Genomic DNA, 19,195 nt, shown 5'->3' on the forward strand with positions numbered 1-19,195 from the left:
ACAGGGTCCCTGGTCTTGTGAGTGCATATTTTAGATGGGGAGAGGCCAGACAGGAAGCAAGTAAACAAGGTATTATTAGGTGGTGATGAGTAACGTGAGCCTGAATGACGTCAGAGTTGGTCTGCATGGGGTAGAGAGAGAAGGATGTTCTGGGGGAGATGACATTTTTAGCTAAGACGTGGTTGAGGAGCTAGACTTGCAAGGATCTAAGTGAGGAAAGCTTCAAGCTGAGCAAACAGCACGTGCAGGAGCCTTGAGATGGAGCTAAGCATGGCATGTTTAAGGAACAGGACAGAGGCTGGGTGGTTGGAGAATAGTGGTCAAGGGGGGGGGGAAGCCAATATCATCTATTCAGAGTCTCTCTTTTAAAGGCTGGACACAAGGTGGTGAGTGGCATGTGGAAGACTGGACCCAGGCACTTTGACTTTTTCCATCTACCTTTGACCTTGTGCTATACTTAATAGTGTTTATGAACTTCCTTTTTTCTTTCTATCAACACTGGAAGACACAGGGCCATCATTATTGGTCTCCTTATTCCCCATGACATCTACCTGTGGACATGGGCACTTATTACCTCTGTCTGTTAGAAGAAAGTGTATATTCTGGGATTAGAAAGGAAGCATATCCAGTGGGATAAGTGGGGGTTGGGTAGGGCTCACCTGGAGGCCTCCCAATGGATTCTACTTCCAGAGTCACTTGCAGAAAGAGATGGGGCACAGCATAAGCCACTTCCGCAGGCAGAGTCCCTGCTACCTCCTGGCCCACAGCTGTAGTTCTGGCAGACTGGTGGAATCCCCAGCCTTTGCTTCCTGGAGCTGTGTAGATTTACGTTGTGGGCCCAATTCTTCCGACCTCAGCTCACTTCCCTGAACTCAGTTTCTTCCTTGATTAAATTTCTTTAACTGTTCATCTTCCCTGATGGTTCACCTGGTTTTGGATCCTTTACCCTTTTATTATTCAGCCTTGTTCTGCCATCATCCATACACAACATGCTATTGCAATGCTCTAATTATGTAAGACAGGGTTTCTCAACCTCGGCACTATTGACATTTTGGGCAGGATAATTCCTTGTTGTGGGAGGCTGCCCTGTGTGTTGTGGGACTTGGGCAGCATCATAGGACTTCTACTCACTAAACTCCACTAGCACCTCTACCCCCAACTGTGGCAACAAAAAATACATGTAGTCAATATCCGGACAGTGCCAGATGTCCCCGGAGGCACAAAATCTACTCTGGTTGACAATCACTGATATCAGACTACAACTTTGAGGGAATTTAGAGACCAATTAGATGACTCCCCCATCTCTCACTTCACAAATGAGGTCACTGAGGCCCAGAATAGGGAATGTATTGCTCAAGGTCACACCATAAATTGGCAGTGATGGAGGCAAGGGGCTTAATAATATTTTCAATCTTAGTCCAGTGCTTTTCTGTAATGTGGTGAAAGCTTAGGAGGCAGTCAGTAAAGTAAAAAGGTAATGACCTTGAAGAGAGAGAGAGGGATTGGAAGGTCAAGTCGTTGATTGGCTGCATGACCCTGGGTTCTGAACCTCTCAGAGTTTCCATTTCCTCTTATGCAAAAGGGTGGTGACGACCCCCCACCTCGCAGGATTATTGTGAGGACTAAATGAGATATTTGTCCTAGCATCTTACTTGGTGTGCCTAGTGCTGAGCAAACGCTGGTTCTCTCCTCCCTTGTGGTGCTGTGAAAATGGCCAAGTGCAGTATTGAGGAGAAGTTAGAGTTGTTCCAGTAGGATTCAGAGTGCCCATGGAGGATGAGGCTGGTAGGCGGTGCTTTCCAGTGGCCTGTGTTAAAAATGCAGGTAGTGGGATTTGGTGTTTCTAATGGAAACAGCCAAGTAGTTTTCCAGTTTGGAAAATAACTGGCTGTGTTGAAACAGACTTACTTGACAAAGTTGTCCCCCTACCACACCGTTTCCTAAGGAGGTATCTCTCCTAATTGCTATCTTATCTCTAACATCCTCTTTCTCTCTTCCCTCAGCAGACTGTTATGACTGGCATGCTTTAGGGATAAAGGAAGGTTTAAAGCCCAAGTCAGGGACTGTGCCTTTTCCTCTTCTTTATTAGATAAATATGATGGCATTTTCTCCTGGGACCATGGAGATTTGATTCCATCAGGTAACCCAGGTTCTGATGTTAGTCTGGCCATTGACAAACAACCCTAATATAGTTCTTTGTAATTTTCAAAGATGTTTTCATGAACATTTTCTCTGTTACCCAGGCTGACAGAATTGTTGTGGTTCTCAATCCTGGCTGCACATTATAATCACCTGAGAGTTGAAAACAACACCAGACAACACCAGTACACCGACAACTGCCTCAGCTCAGACAAACCATATTTGGACATGAGTCTTGGGTGTTGGTGATTTGCTTAAAGTTCTCTAGGCGATTCCAGTGTGCAGGTAGGGGTCTAGGATCACTGCCTGTTTTGCCACCAGATATCCCATTTCTTTGATGAGAAAAATGAGGTTCAGAGGAGTTAATTTTCTTGTCCAAGGTTGTAAAGAAAGATGGAAAAGAAGCCAGGAATTGTGAATCCTAATCTAGGCCTTTCTGCTATAGCAAATTGCTTCTCTATTCATGGTGTGATCTGGAAGCTTCAAGAAAACAAAACATTTTTAAAAATCACAAAGCAGGGGCGCCTGGGTGCCTCAATATGTTAAAGCCTCTGCCTTTGGCTCAGGTCCTGATCCCAGGGTCCTGGGATCGAGCCCCACATCGGGCTCTCTGCTCTGCAGGGAGCCTGCTTCCTCCTCTCTCTCTGCCTGCCTCTCTACCTACTTGTGATCTCTGTCAAATAAATAAAAATCTTTTTTAAAAAATCACAAAGCACTGTAATAAGGTTATTTGTCAGTGGCCAGACTAACAGCAGAATGCAGGTTACCCCATCGTCAATTATCTGTAGCCCCAAGGAAGAAAAAGAACTCATCTGACAAAAAAGAAGGTAGCTTCTTATTCAAACCCTCAATTTTCTTATCTGTAAAGTGGGGTAGGAATGTACTGCCTAGACATTCTTTCCTTGAAAGAATATTAGCACTTGGTAAGGAACGAACTTGCCATTTTGTCTCTTAATTAAGATAAGTTGAGTTTTGACATTTCAGTGAAAGATACTCATCCTCATTTCTGTAGGGCATTGCTGACCCTCTCTGGGTGTATATTAAGGTGCTACTGACCAGATAACCTGAATAGGGCTATAAAAGATGCAAGATAAAGTAAGGAAAATTAGTGAATATGTATGTCAACTTTCACATTTGTGGCATCTCCTTTACAAGGGTTTGTCTCAGCTCCAGGGGCAGTCTAATATACTCTGAGGATACTGTGACTGTTAGGAACTCCTTTCTGTAGCTGAGGCTAAGTTCATTGCCCTGTACTTCCTAGAATGGATCCCGGTCTTGGCCACACAGAAAGCTACCTCTGCTTTCCCTAGGACAACCCTGAAGATCTTCTCCAGGCTGAAATCAACCATTGTGCAGGCGACCTGCTTCTCTTTCCCTTTTCCGATAGGCTTGCTGCTCCCTAACCTGGATCTATTTTAAAGGGACTAAAAGTAACTCTTTCTCCTCTTCTCCCTTTTTGCAGTCCTGTCTGGATTAGTGATCTCTCATACCCAGAAAGACAGGCTGGCTTTCCCAAAGGTGGGCAGGTATAGCCTTAACCAGCCACCCTGCCCCCAGTTACTTTGGCATTACAGGAAGGTAGAGAACTGTTTGCCCACTATTTTCCTGGCTGTGATGCATCATGACCTGCTTAGGAGTAGATGGGTGATGTAAAGGCTTGGGGTTTAGGCAGACCTGGTTCACATCCTGGCTCTGACCCTTCCAGGAGTGTGAGCAAGTTATGTCATCTTTGAAAGCCTGAGTTCCTCTTCCATAAAGCCCTTCCTTAGAGGGCCACTGTCAGGATATAGAAGGTATGAAGTGTGCTTGACAGAGTTAAGTGCTTAATACATGGTAACCCGTGCTCTTATAGCTGTTAGGATCATTATCCTAACTACATGAAAGTGAGGTGACAGAGATGAGTTTTCTCCACCTGTTAGCTGCTGTTAAAGTGTGTCTTCATTTAGAGGCACCTGCGTACTGCAGGTGACTGCAGGTGAGTCAAACGATTGTTGGAGCTTCACATAAGTCCATTGGCTTCTTCCCCTTCCCTCAGCCCTTTACCACAGAGATGGTAGTTACTGCCTGAAAGGCCACAATTAGAACTTCGTTCATTTATTTGAGACCTCTGACCCTTGTTAATATGCAAAATTCCTTGGGAAAGAAAACATTTGAAGCTGTTCTTAATTATCAATATCTAAATGTCAACCAATGTCAGATCTTTTATAGAAAGGATCTTTCACTCTTGCTGGAATGAAAGAAAAACTTTCAGGCAAAAATGAGAGGGTACTGTGGGTCTGGGACCAAGAATGTGTGTTTTTAAGCATGGTCTACACTGGTTTTAGTTGGAACTCTGCACAACACGGATACCTAGACTCCAGTTTGGGAGTGTCTGGAAGAGCCACCCCATGAGCCATCCAGTTCTCTAGTACTGTGACCATTGTATGTCAAACATTGCGCCCCATGTATGTGGAAATGTGGCCTTTGGAAACCATTATCACTTGGCCTTTTTCCCCCCCCTTTTTTTTTTTTTTGGTTATTCTATTTGAATGAATAACTCAGAGTAAACTAGTTAGGCTGAAATGACGTATTTGAGAGCTGCTTATGAATCAGAAATGGGGGTTACCATTAAAAATGTACTAATCTTATGTTCAGCAATGAGGAAATAACATAACCTCTAGAGCTCTGGCTTCAGAAATGGCACAAAAATGGAATGGACAAATATGAAAAGTAGGTAATGGATCCACAGTGATTTAATTCTTGGTGATATTTTCATTTTATGCAAATACCAAAAGAAAAAAACCCAAAAAACCCTGGCTACTTGAAAGAAAAACAGGAACCAAAATATTTAGTGTTTGATCAAGCAAAAATCTTTCACACATCTGCTAAGAGAATTAAAACAAATATAGATGTTAAATAAAAGGCCCAGGTACCAAAGAGCAAAATTTAATGAAAGCCAGAACTGTTAAGTATGGATTCCTGTTGAGAAAAATGTCAGTCTCTTTCAGAGTTTTCCCATTGCTCTATTTTTAAGAAAAGTGTAGTAAAAATACATAATACAAGTTAACTTTTTTCTTGCTATTGTTTTCCCCGTCACCCCTCCATTGATAAAAACCTTCTTCCTCTGGAGTCTTGGACCCCACACAACATAGACCCTCGTTGTTAGCTTAGATGGTCTCTCCCTCTCAGATCATGTTACTGGTGAGCTCAGTGGCTGGAGAGGCATTTTACCAAAGGCAAAAGGTCTTTGAAGCATGTTGATAGTAATAAGGTTATTTCCGACTCCTCTGAAATGCACTCCCTAATGATGGGTCATATCAGATTCTGCAGTGGTATGCTACGAGCTGAAAAAAATCTGGTGGGAGGGCAGGGGATGGGGAGGACATCAGCTGGCAGTAGTGAAAGGTAAAAATCCATCTTGACGGTCCTGCTTCACGTACCATGCCCACACTGACACGTGAGAGACTGGACAGCACTTGAGTTGAAAGAGTGAAGAGTTTGATTTGGGGATGGTTCTTTGCTACAGCTGTTATTAGGAGAATGGGAGACACATAGAGATGGTGGGTGTCCACTGAGAGAGTCCACAGATGAAGCCAGTCATGCTGCACCTACTTGTTGGTAGGCCTCCAAACCTTTAGTTCATCAGTTGCTAATAATAACCCCTAGCAGAGAAGACTGGATAGAAGTAGGGGGCAAGGAAACAACCCAGAACATGGTCATCAATAAAAGCTAAAGACACATGGCACACACTGAATCATGCACCTAGGAGAGTAGCTGCTGGACAGCTGGAAGCCAGTTGCACCAAGAATGAGAGCTGGGATCTCCAAGAAAGCTATGTGCCAGGAACCCCGCTCCCAACTAAAGTTGCAGTCAGCCTAGGCTTCTCTCCATGAACCCTGTCATTTCTCCAATCTTGCTTTAGTTCAGCTTTGTAGTCACAATCATGGGCATATTGAGTCTGGTATTGGACTAATACATCCTCATTCTGTCTTAGCCAGGGGGAAGGTCGGCCTTCTTAGAAGTTGGGGTCAGTGATATTAAGGTCCCCCAATGTCATTATCAACTTCATTCATCTTCCTGTCTTCCTTAAAGTTACTCATCCTTGGGCATTTTACTTTGTAAAGTGATAGAATGTTACCTGGCCACATGCTAAAACACTTTGGAATGGACATGAAAATCCATATTCTCCAGGTCAGCAAAACCTTAAACTTCATATTTGGTCTCTGAATCCTAGGACAGGGCATACCATGAAAAGTACTCTTGCTTATGGGCTTGCGTGATGCTTCCTCTTCCAAAATTCTTCCATCCTTTATTTACTTAGTTTGCATAGCATTTCCTCCCATATCAGAAGCTCTGAAGAGAGGGTCTACTCCACAGTGGGGTTCCTGCTCAGATGTCAAGTAAATGAAAAGTAAAAATCATGGACAGTATCTCCCTGGCTTTCAGCTATTTCCAAGGCTGTACTCGGTTCAGGAGGCCAGTTCAGCTAGCAGAGTGCCTTTGGACTTGAGCATAGCAGAAAGACATACTTCTCAGCGCTCAAGTTGACTCTGTGAAGACAGCATACCATTCCATCTAAGGCCTGTGGGATGGCTGTTACACATTAAAGGAAGCTTTCTCTGAGCCTCCAGCAATAACTTCTTGCGTCCTCCTCTGACTGCACATCTGCCTTTGCCCTCTCCACCACCCTTGGTCTAAACTGCTTCTCATCTGTGTCCTCAGCTATACCAGGGCCTAGGAAGTGCCCTTCCTGGGGAAGGCAGTCCACTCCTTTAGCAGTATGCATCCTCATCCATGGCTTGCGGCTGAGGAACGGAGGGTAACTTAGAGAGCTCCAATGGTGAATTAGTTTGAAGGTTGCTTTTTTCCTTTTGCTTGCTTGTATGGTAGAATGAATCTTTAATCTCCAACCTGAAAACCGAAGAGACGTGAGGAGGGAGTTGGGAGTAAGAAGCCAGGAGGAGGAAGAGGCCTAACAGAACTGCAAACCATGGATATTAGTAAGAAAGAAAATTTCACACACAATAAGACATATTAACAACCGAATAAAAGAAAACGGTCCAGTTTCCTCATTAATGTTGCCATGACTCCGTTTCAGAGACACAGGCCTATTAGTGTTATTCTCCCTTCATTGCAGGGCAGTGTTGTTCGTCATCCTCACTTAGCAAACGGAAAAGTGTGAAAGAACATCAAAAAGGAAAAGGGACAGCAAAATGATTTTTCAATTCTTCAGGAAATTCTGTTGAATCATCTTCCTTGCGGTCATGGTGGTTGGTGGCGGTTGTGTTTCGTTTTACTGTTTTTGGCACTGAAGGGTTTGGGATGGAACTGGGGGAGCTTGAGCATGCTCCCCAAGGGGTCTCCATCTGCTCCAGTTACAATCCCGTGGCTCCCAAGGGCATCCCTGAACTGTGGCTCATGCAGGGAATTGACTGCATGGACTTGGGAAAGTCGTGGCTGACTACCCGGCCGTTTTCTCCACTCCCGCCACCGCTGGCTCCTGCCCCACTGTTACGTGGGAGTGTCGATGTCCGTATGGCTTCATTGATGGATTGCTGTGGGATCAAACAGAAACCCTTTTCAGGAGGACCGGGGGTTCTTCCCCGGGTCCTTGGCAGTGATTGGCAAGGAGAATGAGTCAATGCTGGCCTTAAACTCTCACCCCACCTCTCCTCCCCATCCGCCTTTTCTCCTTATCTTGAATGCTAACCTTGGCTTCCCACAAACTTCCAAAACTGCTGAGTGGCTCTGGACGAGTCTAATCTCCTTTCTGGATCCCTTGTTCTCTCTGTGCAATGAGGTGTGTTAGACTGGGTGGTCACTAAGATCCTTTCTAGCTCTTATATGCTATGATTTCTAAAGATGGACGATGTCCATGGTAGTATTAAAGATAATAAATGTTGCAATATTACCAAGTGGAAAATTTGAGGAAACTTGGGATTTTAGTTTTGGTTCTGACATCAACTAGTTGTATGACCTTGCACGTATCTCCTTACCTCTCTAGACTTTTAAATCTCCGTATTTGTAAAATGTGATTATCTATGCATCTGCAGAATTTTATTAGCAAGAACAGTGCTACTGCATGAAAAATTATTTGAAAATTTTGTTAAAGGAGTGTGTTATAGTTGTTAAAATTTAAAACTACCTCTGATTTACTTCAGGAAAAATCCTATCCTACCTCTAGTAGCATGTGTAATGGGAATGGAGGACTTATTTGACTAATATTCAAAATGTAATTGGAAAGAAGCATGGGCTAAAGGAAAGAATATATTCCAAAGATCATTATCTGCATGTCAGCTGTTTCCCCACCAGCACATATAATCTGACTTCCAGACTGACACATCAAACCAGCGCTGCTAAGCTTGGGATTCCCAGAATATTAGAATTCTAGATACGAAAAGGACTTTAGTGATCACCCTGGGATCAGACGGGTGAGGTGCAATGTTCAAGACAACCACCTGGAATTAGAACCATATATTATTAGATAAGAGGAAGGGTTCTGTCCTGACTTCCTTTGGAGAAAGAAGCTTCATGACATGAAATCCAAACCCTTCTCTCTTCCTATCATTTCTAATCTCCCATTAAGTGGTACCATAGAATTTTTGAAGTGGGGGTTGGTTTCTTGGGAATCAACATAAAGAAGAATTATCTATGAGTTGAGAGTTTTCTGAGACCAGTCCTACTGATCCTTCAAGCTCATTCTGTTCTCACCTCCTCCTTGAAGATGTTCTAGGTTGTACTAGCAAGTATGTGGCCCCTCACCCCCACCCAGCCTCGGTACTCCTACATTATACATGATTTTATAATGGTTCTGCTTCTGCTAATGTAGATTTTGTCTTCTTTAAGAGAGCTCTCTGGAAGAAGGCAAAGTTCATTTCTTCCCATTCCCTAGCAGTCTCCTATAGTGTCCAGTATATAGATGTTTAATAGATATTTTAAATTTGTCTAAAAAAAGCCAACCACCTAGGACCCTTCTCAAAATTTTATGTGCTTTCTCCTTTGCATATTGCTATGATTCTAGCCATCAGAGAAGTCAGTCAATCTCTGGTGACCAGACAGAGTTAAACAGCAGTTTGACCTAATTTTTGTTTCTACTGTACTATGCTGAGAGTCTCCTCTTACTATTGGCAGTTCTGATAATGTTATTAAGGGTTCTTTTTGCAATTCCTGATTCAGACAGATTTGCCCCAAAGGATGCTCTGCCCATACTGGCTCTGCCTTCTCAAACCTCCAGACTTGATTTATTTACATTCTGTTTTCATCTTCCTCCACTCAAGAGGAACTATGACCTTGACGGCATTCTTCTAAGTGAAGGCCAAATAAATACGATTGTGATGCTTTATGGCGGAAAGATGAAAAGAAAACCCAAGGAGTTAATGGTTACTGGTTCTCACTTGTGTGTGAGGGAAGTATGGAACCTTCTGTGGATTAGCCTGGAATGTTTATCTTCTATGATTTTTTTTCTGCCACATCCCTTTATTAAAAAATAAAGTTTAAAGCTCACACAGATCACCTTGGGCTTTGTTTTTCAAAAGGTCTCATATATTCCCATAATATTCTATTGCAGTTGGTGGTATTTGATGAATTTATCTTAAAGGAGAAGATTGGTGGCAGATCAGTATTGGTCTGATATAACTTAGCCGGGCATGTAGCTAAAACCCTCCAAATTCATACCACTCAGAAGTGGTTTTCCCGGAAGCTGAGGGCTTCTCTGTGGTCAGTGACTCCATCCTCCCATCGACAATGAGTGCTACCTTCTTACTGGCTTCCGGCTTCCTTTCTAATACATTTATGGGATCTTAGGAGAAGAGATGGATAGAATCAGAACTTGGGGGTGGAAAGCAATGCTAAAAATGACTAGATCATCAATTCCCAGATTTGACTGCACATTGGAGTTCTCTGGGGAGTTTTGAGGGAAACACACTGATATCCGAGACATACCCTCCAAGATGCTGACTTACTAAGTGTAGTGTATGGCCTGGACATCTGGATTTTTGAAAAGTCTTCAGGTAATTCCAATATGCAAGCAAGGTTGATATTTATATCCTTCACTCTACAGAGAAACTGAGGACTTATGATTAAATGATTTAAGGTTAGCGTTGTCTGTCCCCTACAGTCAAAGAGGATGACCTCCTAACTGTGCCCCCTGTAGCTAAGCTGTCATAGGCTCATATCATTCTTCCCCTTGCCTCTGCGAAATGCATTTCTCCCTTGTCCAACCTTAACATACCAGCCATTCTTAAAATACATCTTTACAGTACATTTGAAGCTGATGCTCAGGGAGAAAAGTGTGAGTGAAAAGTCCAACCTCAAAATCCCCCAAGTTGCCTCTTCAGAGACTCATTATTCTGTGATTATATCCTAACTTCTCAGCCACTTGCTTTTCTAAGAAAAGTCTCCCAGCTGCTGCCCATCCTAGAACACCCTAATAAGAGCTCAGATCTCAGTGATGACCTCTTACTAGCATGTGTGCTACGAGCCAGAGTGACCGCCCGCTGCGGAGGACGCATTCCAAGTCTCCCAGCTGGTTGATGATTCCAGGGAAGCATGCAAACCTCAGCTGCTGTGGCTTAACCACAGATCGTGTCATACACACAGTTAGTTTCTACAGGGAGCTAAGTGGGCAGTAATACAGACCCTGGTTATCTTTGATATTAGTTAAAGATTCAGTTCTGGTCTTTTTCCCCAGGTAGAGGAGAGGCACTGAGGATCTGAGACTTCAGTCTGGACTGTGTCTTGGGTTGTGTATTTTTGCTACTAAATGACCATTCAGATTCTGCTCAATGGAAAAGGTGTCTGAAGTCCCTCCCTGAGTCCCCAACTCTCATGTTCTTCCCACAGGCTTCCTGGGCCCTGGTCATCCCGGACTTCTTCCCATTTCTGGGCAAAAGTTGTAGTCTTTGGGTCTCTGACATACGTGCATCCTTTGCAGGTAACTCTTTCCCCCTGGTTGATTCCTTCCATGTTTCAATCTGCTAGACAACAGTTTCTCAGGGGAAGCCCTGTGACCTGCCCCAACCCTCATTCCCTGATCAGGACTTGATAGTGCCCGCATTTTTGTAAATGTATACATATTTTTTCTGTCTTCCCATCATACTTGTAGTTTCCTGAGAACAGAAGTTATGACCGTTTTGTTCCTGACTGTGTCCCCAGTGTTGATCAATGCCTAGCATACAGTGGTGCTCAGTATGTCTTTGTGGAAGGAATGCCTCCAGGGTGCCTTCCCACTATGCCTGTGACACCTGCTGTGTGTCTTGCTTGTGTGACATGTCAAAAGGGAAAGGGACTCAACAACACACAAGCAAAAGATGACCTATAATGAATGACCTCAACAACTATGTGAGGAAAACCTAAGGATAGGGCTGTGTCTTATTTGTCTGTCCACTGTGACTGCTGCTGGAGGAGACACATAGTAGGTGCTCACAATGATCTGTTCCTGCGTTGGAAGTCTAATTCTGTTTGTCCAGCTGCTAGCTTGTGTGACCTTCGTAGGACAAGCTCCTTAGCTTCTCTGAACCCCTATTTCTTCATCTGTAGAACTGCAAGCACAACATGTTACCGGGCTAATAAAACTGTATATAGGGGTGCCTGGGTGGCTCAGTGGGTTAAAGCCTCTGCCTTCATCTCAGGTCATGATCCCAGGGTCCTGGGATCGAGGCCCACATGGGGCTCTCTGCTCAGTGGGAAGCCTGCTTTCCCTTCTCTCTCTGCCTACTTGTGATCTCTGTCAAATAAATAGATAAAATCCTTAAAAATGTACATAAAGTACTCTGAACATGGAAGTTACTAAAAACATGTCTTCTTCCCATCTTTTCCTCCTTCTTCCCCTTTTCTACCCCCTTCCTTTCTTTTTTCTCTCTTCCATGCACAGTGAGGAAGGGCTCCCTAACTGCTGTTGAGAAATTAGAGGTTGGCCCTGAACTATGTTTAGAGGCTCAAAGCCTTAAAGTTGGCCAAACACTGTGATCAAGGAAAGGAATAAGAGGGAAGATTTGTTTTTTTTTTTTTTTAACATTTGTTATTAACTTTTATTTTATTATTTTTTTCTTTTTTCAGTGTTCCAAGATTCATATTTTGTGCAAGGTTCTGACCAAAGTTAACACTGTTAACAGGGCCCTTTGTGTGAGGTGGAAGCCCCAGGTCTGTAAAGAGTTAAGTGCCTCTGGGTAAGGCTAATCACAGAATAATAAAGAAAGTTGCAAAGCTGTGAAGTCTGAGAGGCAGGTAGATGGTATTTTACTTTTCTCCTTTGGATAAGAGAGAAGTTGATGGAGCTTCAAAAATGAAGGGTTGGGTTGATCAATAAAGACAGTAGAAGTATCTTTTCTGCAGTTGGAAGATTAAAAATTCTATTTGGAGCCTCGGTGAATTGGGCAGAAGTTGTGTCAACCAGTGGAATTAACTATAAAAGATCATGGCGGAAGACCTTGGATGAATGACTCTAAGAGATCCTGGCATTGGTTTCTGAGAAATTCAACATCTTTGTAAAGGGAAGGGTACCAATGTCCTCAAGAAGTTATGACCTGACTCAGTAACCTCTTCTAAGTATTGCCTTAACCTGAATGTTGTGACTTCGGTGGTAAAAGTCATCTGTCTAGTTTTAAAAGGATCCTAGTCTTGAGCCACCCTGGTACCATTACCTGACACCAAGCATGATTAGTGGGACACGGTAATCCCATAGGAAGGGCCAGAAGTCCAGGCACTTCCTGCTTGGTGGATGCCTGCTCTCATCAGATTTTATGAGCACAGATGGAGCCAGAACCAGCTTGGATGATGTTGTCTGTGCTTCTAGGCTGGGTGGTCTTGATGGTTGTATTTGCTTACTCAGATAGCAGCTCTTCCCCATCAAGCACCTCAGCCTTGAGACTTTCTCTTTGGGTGCAATTCCACATTAATTTTACTAATAGTTACCCTATGTGTGTGGGATGTCCAAAGAGAAATTAGACACACCTTCTTACCTTCAGGAACTTACAAAATATATAGCTCAAAAAACCTAGGACCTGTAAGTAGGGGCAATAAAAGAAGTCTTGAAAAGACTGTGGCTGGTCATTAATAGGAAATATTGTTATAAATTCTAGTTATCATTGTTAATATTGTTATTTATCGAGAGCTTGTCATGACTCAGGCATTTTGCCAACCCCTTTATATTTTTCAAAGAAAGCTCACACCAATTTTAGGAGATATGTATTGCCACTAGCCCCATTTTATAGAAAATGAGGCTCAGAGAGCTACTGGAACTTGTCCCAGATGACACAGTTAACAAATGAAGCAGGCAGGGTTTATGCTCAGACACTCAGTCTCTAGAGTCCATGCTTCAGACCAATACATGCACTGTGCTCTAGGGAAGCAGTGAGAAGGAGATCCTGCATTGTGGACTGGGCCAATCCTGGGCCCTTGGTTTGGGTCGCAGTCCATGTGGAAGGTTTTGGAGGGTTGTAAAGATTGTAGCTCACCTAGCTCTTTCTCTGTTCCACTCTTTGTCTCCAGAGTGGCCTTTCCTCACTTTGGAGGGTAAGATATGAGAATATTTAGGTTGAGGTTTTAGATGGAATAGGCACAGAAATCTTTGTTTAGGTTCTAGGAGACCTTGCTGTGTTTGCCAAGCATCTTGGAGGTCCCTGGGTTTAGAATTTGAGGCCTATGCTTTTGCTCTGCTTTGTCCTTTCTGAGAAGACCTGGTAGTGGGTGAGCTGGTCAAGGGTAGGAATGAGGTGTTCCTAAGTCCTCTGGTTAAATACCATCATACAACCATCCCTTAATTGTTCCTTGTTATTGTATCTTAGTTAAATTGCCTTTTAAATGGGCCCTGTGGGCAGAAGATGGGGAGAGAGATTAGCCTGCATTAAGGCACATGGGTGGGAAGCATGAGGTGGGTGGCTAGAGTGCGTAGTATGTAAGGAAAGCAGATTGCTGGGGAGGGGAAAGTAGGCTGGAGCCATGATGTGGAAATGCTGAATGTCAGGACAGAAGGTCTGAATGCCAGGACATAAGGCCCTCCTCCTCCAACTCCTACTCTCTGTGTACAGAACTGAATACAGAGTTTCCAAACAGCGGAAGCAAGTGTCCAGCCATGTCTTCTCCAAGAGTGACCCTGGAGATATGTGTAGGGCTGTTGCCCCAAGGCAGGGAGAGGCTAGGCAGGAGGCTGTAGTCGTGACTTAGCAGTAGGTGTACTGAGCTTCTATGGACTTCGTAGGGTTCATTTTAGGAGAGCAAATCCTACCAGTGAATCTTCCTAGTCTAGTCAAGCCAATGTCATAGCCCTGGGGTACATTGCTCAGAGTGACTGTGTTTTCTCTCTACCTTCATTGGTCTGAGTCCCACTCATCTTTCCTCTTAATTTTTGCCTCATCCCAAAAGCCTTCTCTAATTCCCTCCTCTGCATTCCTATCAAACTTCCTATTTGTAAGTTGCTTCACTGAGTAATTTTTCTGTGTGGTTTTTTGTTGAAAGTGCTGGCGGTCACAGATCGCATCTCAGTCCTCTGTCTCGTCGTGATGTCTTGCTCATGGTGTTGCTCACATCATTCACACTTGCAGGAATATATTCATATTCAAGCTAAATGAGGAAGTGTGAGGGGTCTTGAAGGCCTTTTTTTTCTAAACTCCCTCTGAGGACTGGAATCTCTATCCTCCCCAAGGGTTACTCTTCCTCTACTTGTACACCTCCTGTGACGGGATGCTTGCTATTTAGTGGGACAGTCAATCCCATTTTGTCGTCGCTCTGAAAGAAAAGTAGATCTCACTGTGTTCACATCTGTTTTCCATAGCTTTTAGTCATTAGTTCTTGTTGTCCACTTTGGGACCCCAAAGAACTTGTCTATTTTTTTCTACCTGAAAAGTCTTCATATTTTTATAGACAACTATCATATCCTTCCTAATTCTTCTCTTCTCTGGTTATATGTCTTCAGCTATATTTGATGTGGTTTGGGGTCATCTAGCTAATTTGCTTAATCTTCTTTGCCAAAATCTGTATCACAGTACAGTGGCTAAGAAAAGACCTAATTCACCAAGCCTGGCAAGATTATCTATCTTGAAGAAGGTAGATACCTCTTCCCCTATTTTGGGAGCTATACTTCTGTTAATGCAACCTCAGGGAGAAACTACTTCTGTAGCAACCACTCTTGTCTCACACTGTGTTGACTATCCAATTGGACTCCTAAGTTTTAAACTCACCACCCCACCTCTGGTGGGTGCAGTGGTTTCTCAGACCTGACACATCCCATCTTCCTTCCTTTCTCATAAGTTGTCCCCTTTCTTGTCCCCTTCCTCATCACAGATTTCTGCCCCGTGCCTCAAATGGACCTCAACCTCCTATCAGTCCCCACCCTTTCTAGTACAGGGACTCCCAGGAAACCCAGTGATATCACAGAATGGGGTAGGAAAAAGGCCTGGGGAGACGATGCCACCTTCATCCGCTTGGATTCACTACGAGATTTGTAGCAGAACTCGATTAAGGCAACCAGCATGGCTAGTCCAAGTCCCCCGATCAGGATGTAGAACACGCCTGCCACATTGCTGAGGCTCAGGGCGCTCGTCTTGTCCTAGGAAGAGGAGGAGGGAAGGGGGGAGGGGAAAGAGCAAAGTGAGCCAGAAGGCTAGAGAGCATCTAAGCAACAGCATTTGTACACACAGACACTCAACCCCGTCACCCTTTTTAACCTTCAAAATAATCGGAGAGTCTTTTCTTTCATTGACAGAGCGCTGAGTATCCCTAGGAGAATGTGTGTGTGTGTGTGTGTGTGTGTGTGTGTGTGTGTGTGTGTGTATAACAATATCCCAGAGCATCCCTGATTATCTTTAATTTATAATTACATTTCCCTCCCTCCTCAGTGCCTGTTCCGGGGCAGGAGACACCACAAATTCAGGGCAGATTCTATCAAAATCTGCATCCTTGAGCTTATTACCCTATTCTTTCAGAAAACGTGTGCCTTCCTTTTCAGCTCAGTTCCTGTCCCCAAGCCTTCTGTTGTGCAAAGCCTCAGCTTTGCCTGTTGTTTATGTCTCGGAATGTTTTTCTGAGTTGGCACTTAAAATGAACTTTTCCCTAGACGTGCCTTTAATTTCAATTTAATAAGGCAGTCGTCCCCCACATAATAAAGACCAATCAATATATGCCTTTAACTTACTGATCTGAGGCCCGTCTAAGGACAAAGGAAACTGGGGGGCTTGGAACAGTAAAATGGCCCTGAGATAGAAAAATGGCTCTGTTAAATCCTAATAATTATGCCTAATTGGTGTCATTTTTCTGTTGGAGGTGTTTGCTAAAAGACACTGTAGGCAGATGCAGGTAGCTGAATTTAGAAATCTCTGTTCCCCCTGGGAAAAGATCTTGTACTTGTTCTGGCTGAGCAGAATCGTGGAACAGAAAAGTGTTTAATTCCTAGGGCTGGGGAACAAGTTCCCATCTCCAGGAGTTGGTGGACAGAGCTCACTTTGTGGAGGCTGAGAAAGACCATCAGTCTGCCGAGACTGTCCCTGCATTCAGTCACCTCCAGTTGGGTTCAAAACTGGGGGACTGAGGGGACTGGGGACTGTTCCCAAGTGGTAAGAACAACTGAAGGAAACTGGTGGTCACGGTGGGACTACCAGCTCAGAGAGTGGGGAGACCGCTCAATAACATTCTTGACACGGGCAAGTGAATAATTTATATCTTTAACTTTTGGAAGAATACTCATCCTCAGATGTCATGGTGGCACTCACATCTTTGCTTGTATTGTTTGCAGGTACAACAAGTTTCTCATTGAATTAAAATAAAATGCATGCCTCCACTGGCACAGATACTCGCCACGGTTGGTTAGTTGGTGGCACAGGATAGGATATGGCTTTTAGGTCTCTGCATGGGCTCTTTTTCAGGTGGGGAGGGAGGCAAGTCACATAAAGGGTGAACTGTCTTGCCCCAGGGACTCCTTTGACATCTGCCTATTAGAATCTGGACATGTGAGAAGGGTTTTGTTAATGACTAAGTCAGTGGGCTCTCCCCTAGTTCTACTTGGTGCATTGTACAGGATTCAGCAGGGCTGGGCTTGGGGACCACAGCTGGCAAATAGCAGCATGCCTTCTCGCCCCAGAAGGAGACTTGGCTAGCAGAGCTGTAGGATTATCTAAAGCACACCCCTTTGGTGGCTTCCTGTATTGCTAAAGCAGATGGCTCTTGAATATGGGTTACACTTGGCAAGGCATATCCTGGCTTGGGAAGCAATGGAAATGATTATTCCAAGGGGTAGAATTTCTCCTGCTCTGGTATAATGGCCTGATAAGGGATATGTGCAAAAACGAGTTTGGTGCTTGGTTCAAGAGTTGGCGGAACAAGTAAATTCCCACTTGGCGTTATTTTTCAGAACACTCAAAATGTCTCCTTGTTTGTGGTTCAGGAAGTCTGTCATTCTGCTTCTGGAGAGTCATGCTTCAGAGTCCTTGGAGGATTTATGGTTAGTAGAAGTTCTAATAAAACTCTTCTGCATGGAACTAAAGAAATAAAAAAACAACGACCAGGCTCTTCTGTGTGGACAGGGCTAGGAATGTGGTGGGGAGGCATGTTAATGCATCACCAGTTCACTCCTTAAAAAAGAGTAGTAGATGGTGAGGCTCTGAGGGAGTGGATGGGGAAGAGGCTTGGGGAAGGTGGTACACAAAAAGTTAGGAGGAGAGCAATGAGGTCCTTCACATGCTGATCAGCCTTTCAGTAACTGTAGTGCAACTTGCTTCCATGGTCACCAACACTGTTTCTCTTTTCTTCCTCGTGGTCTTTTCAAGTTCACCTCGGTTGAGGATTGCCTTCAAGGATAACGGAGTGGTAGGCATTTTTGTTGTTATTGTTGTTGTTGTTGTTGTTACTATCTTCAAGAAACCCCTAAGAGGACATCTACCTCCTTGGCCATAGATGGCGGGATGTCTATTTCTGGTACGCCTGGGAAGGAAGCAGTCAGATCTTCATATGAAAGTAGGGAGAGGGGCATATTCTATGTAACCGTTGAAGAAGGAACATCCAGTGACCAAGTACCTCACTATGTCTGAGGTGGAGAGTATCCTTCACTTCTGAAGGTCTTTAGCCCATAGAGGTGGCAATATACGTGTGTTGGGGGACACATCCCATACAAACAAAGAGGGCAGCCAGATGGTATGGGGACAGTCACCTCTTGCAGGACACACAGTGCCAAAATAATTCTTCTCTAGTAGGGATGAGGGAAGACGAATCAAGGGGGCACGTGGACCCTATCACTACCAATATCAGAAAGCACATTTGGACGCAGCATACTGTCTAAAGCTGCTGTACTCTGATAGGGGCGGGGAAAGAGATGCTAGGGTTGCTCTCTTCTTAGCTTACATAGTTGAGGAGTTTACTTTTAGGCAAGGTTTTATGGTTTCCCTCATGCGTGCTATTTGCTTTTTGATAATGCTAACTTTGATTTTTTTCAAAAGGGGCCTAAGGCCATGGTCTACTGTTCAGTAGCCATTACTGACTCTCTTTGACTCACTCACAGAATATGATGGGCTATCTAAGGACAGGGTTACACATCCATTTAAGTACCAGAGCTCTGATTCCACCTCTGGCCCATAGTGTCCATATAAGAGGACACGTGTCCTCATGGACTTGTGTTCATGTTTCCTGGGCAAACAGCAAGCTTCCCAGCTGTGACAAGGGAGAAGGGAAAGATAGAACCTGAGTCTTCTGAGCACCCTTCTGGAGGACACCATTCTCCTCCTATCCCATAACAGCTGTGCTCCCAAAAGCCAGGCAGCTTGTTGGTGGGAGTAAAAAAGTCACACCTTGTCTTCTGCCAGGAGGGAGAGAAAAGAGTGACAGCACTGAGAAGAATGACAGGTGAAAAGAAAAAAAAAAAAATCCATCTCTTTTTCAGAATTGTTGGGCTAGTCATCTTGGTGATGACCACCCCCTGCCCAGTCTGTCCCTCTTAACCTGTTGTGTTGAATTGCCGCCTCCCCCATGTGGAAGGGAGATGTTTTCTTTTTCACATTTTTTCTTGCTCTTCCCACATAATGGGGGACCGTCCCAGACTCCCTCTGTGTTTCTGAGCCTATTTCCCTTCCAAAATTGTGGGGCTGGCCTGAGTCAA

The 19,195-nt window shown here is 44.1% G+C and overlaps 1 protein-coding gene across 2 annotated transcripts in view; it reads right to left on the reverse strand.

The window, feature by feature from the left end:
• Positions 1-4,849: 4,849 nt before the first annotated feature.
• Positions 4,850-19,195, reverse strand: part of GRIA1 (glutamate ionotropic receptor AMPA type subunit 1) — a 305,105-nt gene continuing 290,759 nt past the window's right edge. For both annotated transcript variants that reach the window (XM_046000553.1, XM_046000554.1), the window contains exons 15-16: positions 15,527-15,661; positions 4,850-7,694 (exon numbers count right to left, since the gene is read on the reverse strand). In XM_046000553.1, coding sequence (XP_045856509.1) covers positions 7,494-7,694; positions 15,527-15,661 — 336 coding nt within the window. In that variant the 3' untranslated portion in view covers positions 4,850-7,493. The remainder of the gene's footprint in view (positions 7,695-15,526; positions 15,662-19,195) is intronic.

The sequence above is a fragment of the Meles meles genome, chromosome 3 (genome assembly GCF_922984935.1).
Source record: "Meles meles chromosome 3, mMelMel3.1 paternal haplotype, whole genome shotgun sequence".
NCBI lineage: Eukaryota > Metazoa > Chordata > Mammalia > Carnivora > Mustelidae > Meles > Meles meles.